The 16,590-nt window shown below is 22.8% G+C and overlaps 1 protein-coding gene across 1 annotated transcript in view; it reads left to right on the plus strand.

The window, feature by feature from the left end:
• The window catches only part of LOC117174722 (bone morphogenetic protein receptor type-2), a 52,045-nt gene that overhangs the window by 9,989 nt on the left and 25,466 nt on the right, over positions 1-16,590 (plus strand). Inside the window, exons 4-7 of the mRNA XM_033364041.1 lie at positions 3,864-4,034; positions 4,119-4,355; positions 9,743-9,898; positions 14,819-15,001. Of these exons, the coding sequence (XP_033219932.1) occupies positions 3,864-4,034; positions 4,119-4,355; positions 9,743-9,898; positions 14,819-15,001 (747 nt within the window). The remainder of the gene's footprint in view (positions 1-3,863; positions 4,035-4,118; positions 4,356-9,742; positions 9,899-14,818; positions 15,002-16,590) is intronic.

Genomic DNA, 16,590 nt, shown 5'->3' on the forward strand with positions numbered 1-16,590 from the left:
AAGATTAAAATATGAATTTTTTTACAAAAAATAAGTTTCTTTTAAACCAAATGCATTTATATTTAAAAAAAAATTTTTAGTAGTTGAATTTTCATCCAAAAAAGATTCCAGTTGAATTTTCATGATTAAAATATTAAATTTTTTAACAATAAATAAGTTTCTTTTAAGCCAAATGAATTTTTATTTAAAAAATCATTTTAAATATTCAAATTTTTATCCAAAAAAGATTCCTGGTGTATTTTCAATATTAAAATATGAATGTTTTAACAAAAGAGAAGTTTTTTTAAACGAAATAAATTTTTATTGAAAACAATTTTTAATCGTGAAATTTTTATCCAAAAAAGATTCGTGGTGACTTTTCAAGATTAAAATATGAATTTTTTTACAAAAAATAAGTTTCTTTTAAACCAAATGAATTTTTATTTAAAAAATCATTTTAAATATTCAAATTTTTATCCAAAAAAGATTCCTGGTGTATTTTCAAGATTAAAACATGAATGTTTTAACAAAAAAGAAGTTATTTTAAAACCAAATGAATTTTTATTTTTAAAAAATTGTTTAGTAGGTAAATTTTTACCCAAAAAAGATTCCAGTTGAATTTTCATGATTAAAATATTAACATTTTTTAACAAAAAATAAGTTTCTTTTAAACCAAATGAACTTTTATTTAAAAAATAATTTTAAATATTCAAATTTTTATCCAAAAAAGATTCCTGGTGACTTTTCAAGATTAAAATACGAATGTTTTAACAAAAAAGAAGTTATTTTCATTGAAAAAAATTTTTAATAGTGAAATTTTTATCCAAAATAGATTCGTGGTGACTTTTCAAGATTAAAATATGAATTTTTTAACAAAAAATAAGTTTCTTTTAAACCAAATGAATTTTTATTAAAAAAATAATTTTTTAGTAGTTGAATTTTCAAGATTAAAATATGAATTTTTTTACAAAAAATAAGTTTCTTTCAAGCCAAATCAAATTAAAAAAAAATTTAACAGTTAAATTTTTATCCAAAAAAGATTCCTGTGGACTTTTTACTTCAAAAAAAACAAGAACTTTATCAAACAAAAAGGATGAATAAAAAAAAACAGTTGAATTTTCTACCAAACAGTTGTATTTTTATCCAAGTAACACGAGATTTGTACTAAAGCAGAGGAATTTTTAATAAAAATCCCCCTTTTTTTTAATGTAAACTTTCATCCAGAAAACATTTCAATTCATTTTTCGACACAAAATATAATTTTTGAACAAAAAGTAAATTATATACGAAATAGTTTAATTTTCAACAAAACAGTAGAATTTTCAACCAAGAAATATGACTTTTCAACATAATAGTTTAATTTTCAAAAAAAAAAAAAAAAAAAATTGTATCTAAGAAAGTTGAAATTTCTCTTGAAACAAATGAATGTTAAATTTTACAATTTTTTTTTAAATGTTTGACTTTTGATCCAGAAAAGTTTTCAGTTCTTTTTTCAATACCAAAATATTAAAATTAAGCAAAAGTAAATTTTCTACGAAATAGTTAAATTTTCCACAAAACAGTAGTATTTTCAACCAAAAGTATGTACTCTTTAGCAAAATAGTTTAATTTTCAGTCAAGCCATCCAAAACAGATAATATTTCACTTAAAACAGACGAATTTTTAATGAACAAACAAAAAATTAATAAAAGAAAACTTAAATGTTGCATTTTTATCGAAGAAAGATATAATTTCTACTAAAGCAGGTGAATTTTAAAATCAAAATATAAAACTTTAAAAAAAGAGTGGAATTTTCAACCGTACAGATACATTTTTATTCAAGAAGGATTAAATTTCTTCTAAAACAGATGATTTACAAAAAAACTTAAGAAGATTCTGGTTCAGTTTCTAACATCAAAATAAGAAATGCAAACAATAAAGTTTATTTTCTGCTAAATAGTCCGATTTTTAACCAAAAAGTATGAATTTTTAACAAAATTGTTAAATTTTCAACCAAAAAGTTGCAACTCTTGTTAAAAAAAAATGAATATTCTGCTAAAACAGATAAATTTTCAAAAAAAGTGTTGAGTTTTCAACCAAAAAGATTTCGAATGACTTTTCAACACAAAAATACGAATTTTAATGAAAAAATCAATTTCTTAGAGAATAGTTGGATTTTCAACAAAACAGTTGCATTTTTATCCAAGGAAGATGGAAGAATTTGACTAAAAAGATGAAATTTTAATTAAAAAATAGAAAAGTTTTGATCCAAAAAAGATTTCAGTTGATTCATCAACAACAAAATATGCATTTTAAACAAAAGTTTAAATTTTTTACGAAAAGAGCTGAATTTTTAACAAAGCAGTTAAATTTTCAACGAAATAATACAATTTATAACTAAAAAGATAATCTTCAGGAGAAAGTTTTGTGTGAATTTGCAAAAATTACGTACATAATTGATCGACCCCCTCCTCACTACCGTAACAAAAAAAAAAAGATGAAAAAAGAACTGTTACGCAATTCAGGTACTTTCCCTTATGGTCTTTCTTAGAGAGTGGTGGCCGTTGGATCGGGAAACCGGGAAATGACCCTGAATTTATTTTTTGACCGGGAATTTTACAAATTTTTAGAGAAAAAAAAAAACAATCGTCTAACTCTGATTTCAACCGTTTTTTAAATAATTAGTTAAATTGTGATCTTTTTAAATTATATCATTCAGTTTAGAATGCGTGATTCGAAAGTCTTTTACCTTAAAATTTTTTTATTTCAGATTTTTAAGCGTACATTAGAATTAAAAGAATTTTACAATGCAGTTTTAACGACATAAAAAAGTAAAAATTAGCAGCGTTTAAAATCCAAGATTTTTTATAATAAACACTTTAAGTTGATCAAGTGTGAATTGATGACTTTTAAAATTGAATTCACTTAAAGATTTGAAAAAGAAATAATATTTGATTGTACGAAACGATTCGGCATCAGTTCACAATTTTTTCTAGATTTTAACGCTAAAAATTAAAATGTTTCAATTGGAAAGTCGTAAACAAATGTGAACACCCTATTGAAACTTTATAAGCTATTTTTCATTTTTAAACAAGTTCAAAATATTATATTTGTAATTAAATTTGAAAATTTTCAATTAAGAAAAAGAACAAATAATTAATATTTATATTATTTATTTATTTTATATTTATATTGGAAACAAAATGTTGATTTTGACAGATTTTGAATCAAAAATATATAAGCTTTTTAAGAATTTTAACAGGCATCAAAAGGATAATATTTTTTTAATAATGCTGGGGAAATTGAAAATGATTTTTATTTTGAAAAATTACTTGAAATTTAAATAATTTTAAAAGATATTTAGAAGTTGTGAAAGACTTTTAATGAAACTTTTAAATTTGAAAAAATGTATTCAAGATCTTGAAATAAAATTGCGAAGCATTTTTAGGATCTTTAAATTTTTAAAAATAAAAATTATTCAACTGTAAGCTAGAATTTATCAAGAATAATAATAATTTTGACTTGGAACCCGGGATTTTCGAATTTAAAAAAACTCCGAGCAAGTACTGGAAATTTTCGAAAAGGAAAAAAATTCTGAATTGGACCCGGAAATTTTTCCAAAGAATTTTAAAAACTGGTATTTATCCAAATGAATTATAATTTTTCTTGGATTATGGAATGTTAAAATTTAAATAAATTCTGAGCTGGAACAGGGAATTTTTTAAAAGTATGAATTCTATTTTTGAGTTCAAACGGGACATTTTCGAGAAAAAAATTAAAATTGTGAATTTGATTTTTTAAATTTCATTGACCGTGAAAAATGTTTGCGAACCGGGAAATGACCGGGAATTTTTTTCTTTGATTAAAACGGCCACCCTGAAATAATTTTATTTCTGTCACAACAGGTTGCTGGAAGCAATCTGGAGATCAAAAATGTGAAAGCACAGATTGTGTAGCTCTCGAGCAGTCAACGAAAGCCTTAAATAACACGAAATTTTGCTGCTGTCGGGGGGACTATTGCAATCTCAACATTACTGATCACGGTCAAAATAAATTTATTCAATCCAGTCCTACAAGTATGGATTAAATTAATTTGTTTTCTTCTTTTTTTTTTTATTTACATAAATTATGGCAAATTTCTTTATAATTTTATTTTACAGCGACGGAATATTTAGAGCAGCCAGACTCGAAAAAATGGGTATTTGTTACGATGGCCGTTTTAGCCTGTATGCTAATTGTCATGTGTACTGTAGGACTATTTGTTTGTGTAGTATACAAAAATAATAGAGCACTTAGATTTGGAAAGCCCATACCTTACAACGATCAATATTCAGACAGTTCTGCGTTAAGAACTGGTACTTACACATTTGACCATCTGAAATTGGCAACAATTGTTGGTAGGTTCCTGAAATGTATGGGTTCCCAGTAAAAAAAAAATTAATCGAGGCGAATTAGGACTCTAAAAACGACTCGGATTTTAGTCAGATCCATAATACTTCTACAAAAGTGCATTTGTTTAATGTAATATTTTAATCACATGATCTAAAGGCAATTTTACTGGATTTACGGCGCAATTTGGGGAATTCTGAATCGTTTCCAATTGAAATGCATAATATTGCGCAATATTTTCGAGTGAGTACCCGCGCACTGCGCCTTTTCAATACGCTACTGGTGTTTTTTTTTTATGCAAGAATCGCTACCATTGATTTCAAATCTGCAAAAATTTAAATTTTATAAATTAAAAATAGCTTTTTTTTAGGCAAGTTGTTAATGACAGTTTATAATTCATTTGTGAAATGAAGTAAAAGAGTAAGTCATTCGATTTGACGAGAACGGAATTTAATATAAAAAAATCAAAGTACGTGGTATGATAACAATTTCTATTGTTTCTTGTCAAGTAAATAAAATAGTTCAATTTTCAACAAAAAACATAAATTTTCATTTAAAAAATTGAATTTTCAACAATATGGGTGAATTTGTAACAAAATACGTGAATTTTGAAATAAAGAAGAGAACATTTTCAGCCCGAAATTAAACATTTTTTGTTTATTAAATTTGTTCTTAACACACAAAAAACAGTAATGTTTAACAACAAAAAAAAAGTGAATTTTTTCAGAGAATAGTTCAATTTTCAGAGATAAAATTGAATTTTCAACTAAATTAATCAATCTTCAACCAAAAGGATGAATTTTAAACGAAAAATTAAATAATTGATATTCCAAGGAATAAAAATTATAATATTGAATTAAAAAGAATTGAATTTAACAAAAAAAGACAAGTTTTAAATAAAATACTCCATTTTTGAGTTCAAAAATTAATTTTTAACAACAAAAAACAAATTTCCATAATAAATTAGTTAAGTTTTCATCGAAAGAAATGAATTTGCAACTAAAAAATAAATTTTGAACAAAAATTAAATAGTTCAGTTTTCAGTTAAGAAAATAATTCAAACCAAAAATAGGAGATTTTAACAAAATATTAAATTTTCAACCAAACCTAAAGAAGAAAAATAAAAAAAAAAAGAATTTCAATAAAGGAGTTAAATTTTTACCGAAAGAAGTGAATTTGCAACTAAAAAATAATTTTGTGATAAAAAATTAATGTTTAATTATCAGTTAAAAAAGTAATTTTACCCAAAAAGAAATTAAAAAGAAAAGACTTCAATTTTGCGTGTTGTATTTTTAAAGAAAGAAACGATTTTTAACCGAAAATAAATGAATTTGCATACAAGAAGAATAATTTTTTACAAAAAGTCAATTTTCAAACATATAATTGAATTTTCAACGAAAAAAATCAATTTTCAAGAGAAGAAAAACGAATTTGTACAAAATTAGTTAGATTTTCAACCGAAAAATGCTTTTTCAACCAAAAAGATTAATTGTTAAACATAATAATTAAATTTCAACCAAAAGAGACTAATTTTCAAAAAAACACATAAATTTGCATCTAATTTTTTTATTTTCAAACAAAAAGAGGCGAATTTCTAACAGAAAATGGCAAGTTAAGTTTTCAATTAATCAATTTTTAACGAAGAAACCTGATTTTCACCAAAATAGTTCATTTCGAACCAAAGAGATAAATCTTCAACAAAAAACGTAAATAATAATACACTAAAAGACAAATTTTCTGGTTGAGAATTCAAACTATTTCTTTAAAAATTCATCTTTTTTGTTTAAATTCAACTTTTTTTCGCATAAAATTAAAATCCTTTTATGGTTGAAAGTTCAACTAATTGGTTGGAAGTGGAACTACTTTGTTAAAAATTAATTTATTTGGTTGATTAAATTCATCATTTTAGTTGACAAACTTTTTTAAATTTAATTCGCACCAGTTTTGGTTCAAAATTTATCCTATTAAGATGAAAACTCAAATATTTAAATAGTCTAAACATCCTGTATTTTATTAAAAATTCGAATTTCCTTTAAGAATTCAAATATTTGGTTGAAAAATCATATATTTTGTAAAAAACATTTGTCTATTTTGGCAGAAAATTCATCTTATTTGTTGAAAATTCATCCTTTTTTGGCAGAAGAGTATTCTCATTAGTTAAAACTCTAGCCAAAGAAATTATTTTTCAATCACAGTGTCGAATTTTCAGCCAAAAATCTGAAATTTCAATCAAATAGTTGAATTTTTGACTAAATATATTTTTAAATCAAATAAATTAATATATAACAAAAAAAAAATAGTGCAATTTTCTACAAAACAGATAATTTTTTAACGAAAAAGATTACATTTCTATCAAAAAACGTAGATTTTCAAAAAAAGAAAGGAATAGTTAAAATGAATATTCAGCTAAAATGATCACTTTTTCAAACAAGAAGATTAAGTTTCTACTAGAAAGACAAATTCTCAACAAAATACATAAATTTCCAACCAAATATTTGAAGCTCTGATTGAAAAATGTAAATTTTCTACTAAAATAAAATGAATTTTCGATAAAATTGTTAAATTTTCAACCTAAAAAATAAATTTTCAACCAAAAATGGAATAGTGAAATTTTCAGATAAAAAAAATGAATATGATGAATTTTCAACAAAAAATTGAATAGTTGATATTCCCATAAAAAATATTTTAATATTAAATAAGAAATAGTTGAGCATAAACAAAAAATATTAGTTTATAATGAAATATTCAATTTTTAAATTAAAAAATGAATTAACAAATTTGGTAAAGTAGTCACATTTTTATCGACAGAAATGAATTTGCAACTAAAAAAATGTTTCACTGAAAGTGAAATTATTCACTTTTCAGTTTAAAAAATTATTTTGAACCAAGAAAAAAAGTTCTGAACGAGATACTCAAATTTTCAACTAAAAATAATATTTTTTTCAACCAAAAAGATGAATTTTCAAACAAGAAGATTAATTTTCTACAAAAAGTTGAGTTTTCAAGTAAAAAAAAATTAATTTTGAACCCAAAAAACAACAATTTTTAACAAATTAGTTAAATTTGTAACCAAAGAAATTGCTTTTTAACCAACATAAATAAATTTTGAAAGAAGAAAAATAATTTTCTAAAAAAGAAATAAATTTTCAAACACATAGTTGAAATTTCAACTAAAAAGGTCAATTTTCAAAAATATATGAAAACGAATTTTAAAAAAATTAGTGAAATTTTCAACCTGGAAATGATTTTTCAACCAAAAATATTAATTTTCAACTAAACATGATGAATTTTCAATGAAATACATGGATTTCCATCCAAATGGTTCGTTTTTTTACCACAATAAAAAAATGAATTTATAATTAAATGCATAATTTTTAAGCGCAAAACTTAATTTTCAAATATAAAAAAATCTTAAATTTTAATCGAAAGGAATGGATTTGCACTAAAAAAAATGTTTAACCAAAAATGAATTGTTTCACTTTTCAGTTAAAAAAACAATGTTGAATCAAGAAAAAGGAATTTTCTACAAAAAGTTGAGTTTTCAAGTAAAAAATTAATTTTTAACCAATAAAAAAAAAAACATTTTTAAGAAAGTAGTTACATTTTTAACCAATGTTAAAAAAAAAAATTTAACAAAAAATACGAATTTATAATGAAATACATCATTTTTAAGCTTAAAAATGAATGTTCAAATGCAAAAAAAATGTTAAATAAAACATTTAAATTTTTGTCGAAAGGAATGAATTTGCAGTTAAAAGAAAAAGTTTAACTAAAAATGAAATACTTCAATTTTCAGTTTAAAAAACAATTTTTAACCAAGAAAAAAGAGTTTTGAACGAGATACTCAAATTTTCAACTAAAAAGATGAAGTTTCAAGAAAGAAGATTAACTTTCTATAAAAAGTTGAGTTTTCAAATAAAAAACTAATTTTTAAGAAAGTAGTTAGATTTTTAACCAAAGAAACATATTTTTTATAAAAACAAATAAATTTTCAAACAAGAAAAATAATTTTCTAAAAGAAAGGTCAATTTTCAAAAATATGAAAACGAGTTTAAGCCAACTAGACGGATTATTTTTTAATCAAACAAAAACAATTGTTTCAATAACATAGTTGAATTTTCGACCAAAAAGTGGAATAGTTAAATTTGCAGTTAAGAAAATTAATTATCAACGAAAAAGGAAATTTTCAACCATTTGAATTTTCAACCAGAAAGAAAAAATTTTTTTAAGAAAATGGTTGAATCCTCAAACAAGACACAAAAGGTTAATTTTCATTTTAAAAAAATGGAATAGATAAATTTTTAGATAACAAAATTAAGTTTAATCAAATTAGTTAAATTTACATCCATGCAGTTAATTATTTTTTACCTGAGATTAATTTTCAACCCAGAAATGATTTTTTAACCAAAACTGTTATTTTTCAACTAAAATAGACGAATTTTCAATAAAATACATGAATTTTCTTCCCGATAGTTCATTTGCAAACTAAAAAAGGTTAATTTTGAACCAAAAATGGACCGTTCAAATTTCTTTTAAACACTTTTATTTAACGTTCGTAGAATTCAAACAAAAAGGACGACTTCAACAAATCATGTAATTTTTCAAATAAAAAAAAATCAGTTTTTAACCAAACATAAAAGAAAAACAAATAAAAGTCAACTTTTCAACCAAAGGCAAGAAACTTCAACCGATACAATTATCATCAAAAATAGTTGAATTTAATAAAAAAAAAATCCTTCAAAACAGTTGGTTCTTTAGTTAAAAATAAAAAAAGAATAGAAAATTTTTTGAAACGTACTTTGAAACTTTCTTTTAGTAAGCTATGTTTGTGGAATTCAGAACTTTACAAGAAAAACTGACATACTGAAAATATTAAAGTTTTTCTGCTCAAACTAAATAACTTACACTTTTAATTTATTTTACAACTGAGCTATAAACTTTGTTTAATAATTTGCATAAAAAAAAGCGACTTTTCATTAATTAAATTTAAATTTTTCCCGCTGAAAAATTTTCTCACAGGGGGCGCATCGACACAAGGCCGCGGCAGCCAATGAACGTTGCTTGACAAAAATAACCTGAAGGTCGCGGTAAAAGTGGGGAAGATCCAGCCTTGAAATTATTAAAATTGTCCGTTTCAAGGCCACGGTAATAGGAGGAATTTTACTATAATATATTATAATACAATAATAAAAGTAATTAATAATAACAAAGCGATAATTTTTCGAAAAAATATATAATATATCTTCCTTTTTGCCTTCGTGCTAACTCGTTCACATGAATGTGACCCGAGCGTATTTTTCCAAATTCGCCGTAATTATTTTATTTTTAATGGGATTTATTTGAGGCTTTTCCTAGCGAATTTTAGCACTTACTAGTGTTTTTTTTTTTTATGTAGGTGAAGGGCGGTATGGTTCGGTGTGGCAAGGCAGCATTGGCGATCAAGATGTCGCTGTTAAGATTTTCCCTTCACACTATAGAAGTTACTTTCAAAATGAGAAAGATACTTACTGCCTACCTTTCATGGAACATCCTTCGTTATTAAAATACTATGGTATTTATTTTTTTCATATTGTCAGACTTCTATTTCACTTTTCAGATTTATTCTTAATTTTACGTATACTGGCCTCACAGACCGGTCCCTTCCTTATGGTATTTAAAATTTTATCTTATCTACAATTAAATTTTTAACATAATAGTTGAATATTCAACCTAAAAAGACAAATCCCCAACGAAAAAGTGTCATATTTTATATGTTAATTTAAAAAATAATGAAATTAATACAATAAAAGAAAAGAATTTTGAAACCAAAAAGACGAATTTCCAAAAAATAATGATTTTTCACTCAAAAAATAAATAAAAGTTTACCTAAATTATTGAACCTTCAAGCCAGAAATAAAATATGACTTTTCAACAAAAAATTAAATTTTCACGAAACTAATGCATGTTTGCCCAACAAAAATGAAATTTCAAGCTCAAAAATTATATTTTTACCAAAGAAGGCGAATTTTCAATTAAAAAAGATCAATCTTAAAAAATGGAAAAGGCACATTTTCTGTTAAAAAAGATGTATTTTCAACTACAAATATAAATCTTCAACAAAAATGTAATTTCTTAACAAAGTGATTCAACCAAATCTTGCATATGAATTTTCAAAAAAGAAATAAGTTTCTACGAAAAAATTGAATTTTTAATGAAATATTTCTGGATATTTTTAAAGATTTTGAGAAATTTTTAATTGGCGTTAGTAATTTGAAGGGATTTTAAAGATTTTAGGGTATTTTTAAAACTTCTAAATCATTTTTAAGAAGTTAATTTGAATTATTTTAAAGAATGTAAAAAAATGTCAAGGAATTTTTTTATTTGATTAATTTGAAGGGATTTCAAAGCATTGGAAATATTTCAAGATAAAGAATTTTCTAGAATTTGGGAATATATAGAAATTTTAAAAGATTTCACAGGCATTTGTAAGATTTCTGAAGAGTTCAATCATTTTAAGGGATTCTAAAGCTCTCGATATATTTTAATGCATTTTCCAGGATTTCAGGAAATATCATAGAATTTTACGGGTTTTTAAAAATAATATTTCAGTGTGTTTCAATGAATTTATTTATGAGAAATAAGAAAAATTAAAAATTATTTTTTGGAATTCATTCTGAATTCTTTTATATTCTTCGGAATTCTTTTGATTTTTTTCAAATCACTTAAATTTTTATAAATTTACTGAATTTTACTTAATTCATTGAATGTTTTTTAATAACATTTTTTTGAGATAATTAGCTTTTAACAAATTTAAAGAGATTTTAATGGATATGAAATATCTCAGGTTATTTGGAAAAAAAATTAGAAAATAATTGTTCAACTGATTTCACAAGAAGGGAAGGATTTCAAAGATTTAAAGAAATTTTCCATTATTTTTTGAAATTATTTTGTAATTCGCCCTGAATTCCTATTAATTTATCCGGAATTATTTTGAATTCTTCTAAATTTACTCATTTGTACTCAAATCAATGGTTGTGAAATTTTATTTTGTTTAATTCATCTTGAAGTCTTATAAGATCACCTTAAATTCATAGGAATTTCTTATTTCTCGTAAATTTTTCTAAATTCACTCAAATTTTACTCAAATAAATGGATTTTTTTTCAATTTTTCCAATTCATTTAAGTTCTTTTGGATTTTTTTTGTAGTCGTTAGGCACTTTTTTGTTTAGAAATTAGTATTGTTTTGAAATATTTTAAGTGATTTTAATTTTTTTAATTCACCCCGAATTCTTTTAAATTCTTTGGAATTCTCTGGATTTTTTGTTTACTTTAATTCTTCTACATAAAATGTTTTACATAAATTTTGTACCAAATTTTTGAATTTTCAATTTAAAAAAAATGATATTCCAAACCGATAATATTAATTTTCAAAAAAAAAAAAAAACATAACTTACAACTAATCAGTTTAATTTTTAACAAAATAGTTAAATTTTTGGGTTTAAAAAATACTTTTCATAAAACAAAAAAACTTCTAAAAAATGACGAATTTTCAACAAAATACATCATTTTTCAGTCAAATAGATCAATTTTCTACCAAATTATTGAATTCTCGTCTAAAAACATATAAAATTTTAAGAAAGTAGATCAACTTTCGACAAAGGAGTTAAATTGTAAACCATAAAAGATGAATTTTCAACGAAAAATGCAATAGTAGATATTTTAACAAAAAGGATTTTAATTTAAACTGAAAAAACAGTTAGATTTAACCAACAAAGACAAAGTTTATCAACAAAATAGTTGAATCCTCAAATAAAATTGCTTAATTTTTAATTAAACAGTCGCATTTTTAACCAAAAAATTGATTTTCTACCCGAAAAGGTGAATTTTCAAGAAAATAGTTAAACTTATTGTTAAAAAGTAATATTTTTTAATCAAATAAAACACGAATTTTCTACAAAACATTTGAATTTGACACCCAAAAATATGAATTTTCTACAAAAAATATAATTCACAACCCATCAGCATTTTTAACAAACAAAAAAATGAATTTTCTACAAAAAGTGACGAATTAACCAAATATATTTTAAATTGTATTTTCAACTAAAAAGGAAAAAAAAATTGTATATTTAAATTCTTAGCTTAAAAAAGTAATTTGTAATATAAATAAAACGAATTTTCTATAAGATGGTTGAATTTTCAAGTCGAAAATACGAATTCTATATAAAACAAAATAGCAAATTGTTGAATTTTCAAGCCGAATAAATGAATTTTCTATTGAAAAAAAAGTTAGCTTTTAAAAAAAAGTACTGAAAAGACCAACTTTTAACAAAATATATCAATTTTCTGTCAAATATATCAAGTTTCTACCAAATTATTAAATTTGCGAACAAAAAAAAAAAAGAAATTTTTAAGAATGTAGTTTAACTTTCAACTTAGAAGTTAAATAGTAAACCTACAAAAAAACATTACGATTTTTCTACAACAAATTTGAATTTGCAACCCGAAAGTATGAATTATAAAAATATAAATTTTCAATTAAAAAAATTAATGTTTAAGAAACTTCAACTTCTAACCGAGGAGTTGAATTTGCAATCTCAAAAGATGCACTTTCAATGAAAAATGTGTTAGTAGATATTTTAGTAAAAAAATGTTAATTTAAAAACATTTGGTTTTAACTACGAGAGGCAACTTTTCGACAAAATGCTTGAATCCTCAACTAAAACCGATTAATTTTCAACCAAGCAGTTGCATTTTTAACTAAAAAATTTATTTTCTAATAAAAAAGATTATCTTTAAACAAAATACATCAATTTTCAACCAAGTAGTTAATTTTTTGTTGTCAAAGTATTTAGTTTCGAGCCGAAAATACGTATTTCTACAAGAAACTCTTTTTAACCATATAATGCATTTTTGACCAAAAGCGATAAAAATCTCTACGGAAAGAATGAAATTTCATAATAAAAAAGATGAATGTTTAAAAAAATAGTTTAATTTACAATTTGTAAAAATGTAACAAAAAATTGGTTGAATTTTTATTCCCAAAATATGAATTTTCAATGAAAATGTTAATTTTCAACTGAAACCGATTAATTTTTAACCATATATTGCATTTTTGACCAAAAGCGATAAAAATCTCTACGGAAAGAATGAAATATCATAATAAAAAAGATGAATGATAAAAAAAATAGTTTAATTTACAATTTTTAAAAATTTAACAAAAAAATGGTTGAATTTTTAATCCCAAAATATGAATTTTCAATGAAAATGTTAATTTTCAACTGAAACAGATTAATTTTTAACCATATGTTGCATTTTTGACCAAAAGTGATAAAAATCTCTACGGAAAGAATGAAATTTCATAATAAAAAAAGATCAATGATCAACAAAATAGTTTAATTTTCAATTTTTAAAAATGTAACAAAAACATGGTTGAATTTTCTATCCCAAAATATGACCTTTCAATGCAAATGTTAATTTTCAACTGAAACAGATTAATTTTTAACCATATGTTGCATTTTTGACCAAAAGTGATAAAAATCTCTACGGAAAGAATGAAATTTCATAATAAAAAAAGATGAATGATCAACAAAATAGTTTAATTTTCAATTTTTAAAAATTTAACAAAAAAATGGTTGAATTTTTAATCCCAAAATATGAATTTTCAATGAAAATGTTAATTTTCAACTGAAACAGATTAATTTTTAACCATATGTTGCATTTTTGACCAAAAGTGATAAAAATCTCTACGGAAAGAATGAAATTTCATAATAAAAAAAGATGAATGATCAACAAAATAGTTTCATTTTTTTAAAAGTACCAAAAAAATTGAATTTTTAACAGAGTAATTCAATTTTCGACCTAAAAATACCATTTTTAAATCAAAAATAATAATTTTTAATAAAAAAATGTAATCGTGGAATTTTCAAATGCATCGAATGAACTTTCATCCCAAAAAATTGGATTTTATTATTGGCATCTTTTAATTCAGTTCGCATTTAAGTGGAAAAATAAAAAAAGAAAGGAAAGTCCGTGAAGGCTGTGATTGATAAATAGGAATTTTGATACTCAAAAATATACTTCATAATTTACTTATTATTCAAAAATAAACATCTCAGTACATTTTTAATGCCTGATAAATTTTATGACACTATTTTAGTTTTTTTCTTCCAAAAATATACGCTTTTTGTGCTTGTACATAAATTAAAGTTTTTATTCTACATTTTCTTAAATCTATATATTTCCTCTGCGCAATTTTATGACACTATTTTAACACTATTTTCTCAAATTTATGACACTATTTATACTATTTTTTATTTATAAATTGAGTCCGAGGCCTACATATTTGTAACATTTTTGGACTTAAAGTTTGGCTCATTTGAATATTTAAAATATACTTGGTGTAGATTTCGATAATAATTGATTCTATAATATAATTATTCGCTTATTAAACTAAAATTTTTGAGTTTAGTTTCACTCAGACATTATTTTTCAGGTGCGGACGAGAGAATAAATTTAGAGGGCAACACAGAATATCTTTTGGTCTTAAGTTTTGCGCCCGGAGGAACTTTGACAGATTTTTTGCGATCTCAGACCGTAGACTGGCCCACATTTTGTAAAATGGGCCTCTCATTAGTCAAAGGTCTTGCTTACTTGCATACGGATATCAACAAAAATGGTAAATATAAATGATTTTTTTTTTAATTTTTCCAAAAAAATTTTTGATTTTTTTTTAATGAATTTTTTAAAAATTAAAAATGATTTTGCTCGACTTTTATGTGCTTTGAGAATTTAATGAGAATTTATAAGCATTTTGAATTTTTAGTTAAGTTTTCAAATTTCAAAAATAAATTTTAAACCTATGACATCAATTTTTAACTAAAATGATAAACCAAAAATTTTAATTTTTAACCAAATATTTTTCTGAATTTGTAACCCAAAAGATTAATTTTATACCAAAAAGAGACTCATTTAAAAAAAAAGAAAAAAATTTTCATTCAAAAGAGATCAATTTTCTACCAAAATTAGAATAGTTAATATTTTGGAAAAATAAATGTTCAACCAAAAAAAAAAGAATATGCAACAAAATTTTTTTTTTTTTGTTAAAAAAAAAATTGTTTTTTAACCAAAAATATAGAAGTCAAATTTTTAGTTAAAATAATCAATTTTTAACCAAAGAATGAATTCTGAACAAAATAATTTTATTTTAAACACAAAAGATGAACTTTCTAACAAAAAAGATACAGTTATATAATTTAGAAGTTTTCAGAGTTTTCAGAAAAATTATATTTTTTTTAACTAAATATTTTTTTTTTTCAACCAAAGAAATCAATTCTTAAAAAAAGATATTTAAATTTTCTACAAAACAGAACATTTTTTAACGAAGATGATTACATGTCTATCAAAAAAGGTTAATTTTCCACAAAAAGATAAAGTTTCTACCATAAATGAGATACTTAAATTTTCAGTTTATAAAGTAAATTTTCAACCAAAAAATAAATTAATTTTTAACAAAATAGTTCGATTTTCAACCACAGAAAACTATTTTTAACCTTTAAAGATGAATTTTCAGCTAAGAAAACAGACTTTCAAAAAATACTTGAATTTTCAACTAAAATCAACTTCTATCTAAAAATAGAATAATTTCATTTTTAGTAGAAAATTTAATTTTTACTAAAATAACAGTAAATTTTCAACGCAATAGTATGATTTTGAATCAAGAAGATTAAATTTCTACCAAAAAAGATACAGTTTCAAACAAATATAAAAAATTTTCAAGTAAAAATGATAAATTTAGAAACACAAACTAAAATATAGTTAAATTTGCAGTTATAAAATTCAAATTTAAACAACAAAAATTAGTTCAGGACTTTTTTTTAACGAAAAATATACATTTGTAAGCAAAAATAGAATAGTTACATTTTCAGTTAAAAAAAATTCATTTATAATTAAATGAAACGAATTTTCAGATAAATAAATAAATTTTTAATTACAGTTATGAATTTTCTATAAAAAAGTGAATTTTTAACTAAATATATTTTTTTCAACCAAAGAAATGAATTCTTTAAAAAAATATAATATTTAAATTTTCAACAAAACAGAACATTTCTTAACGAAGAAGAAAATAACTGTCTGTCAAAAAGGTAAATTTTCCACAAAAAAGGGAATATTTTATGTGAATTTTCAACTAAAATGATAAATCTTCAACTAAATAAAATTTATTTTTTGACCAAATACATGAATTTTCATCTAAAATGATAAAGTTTC

Source organism: Belonocnema kinseyi, chromosome 6 (genome assembly GCF_010883055.1).
Source record: "Belonocnema kinseyi isolate 2016_QV_RU_SX_M_011 chromosome 6, B_treatae_v1, whole genome shotgun sequence".
Taxonomy (NCBI): Eukaryota; Metazoa; Arthropoda; class Insecta; order Hymenoptera; family Cynipidae; genus Belonocnema; species Belonocnema kinseyi.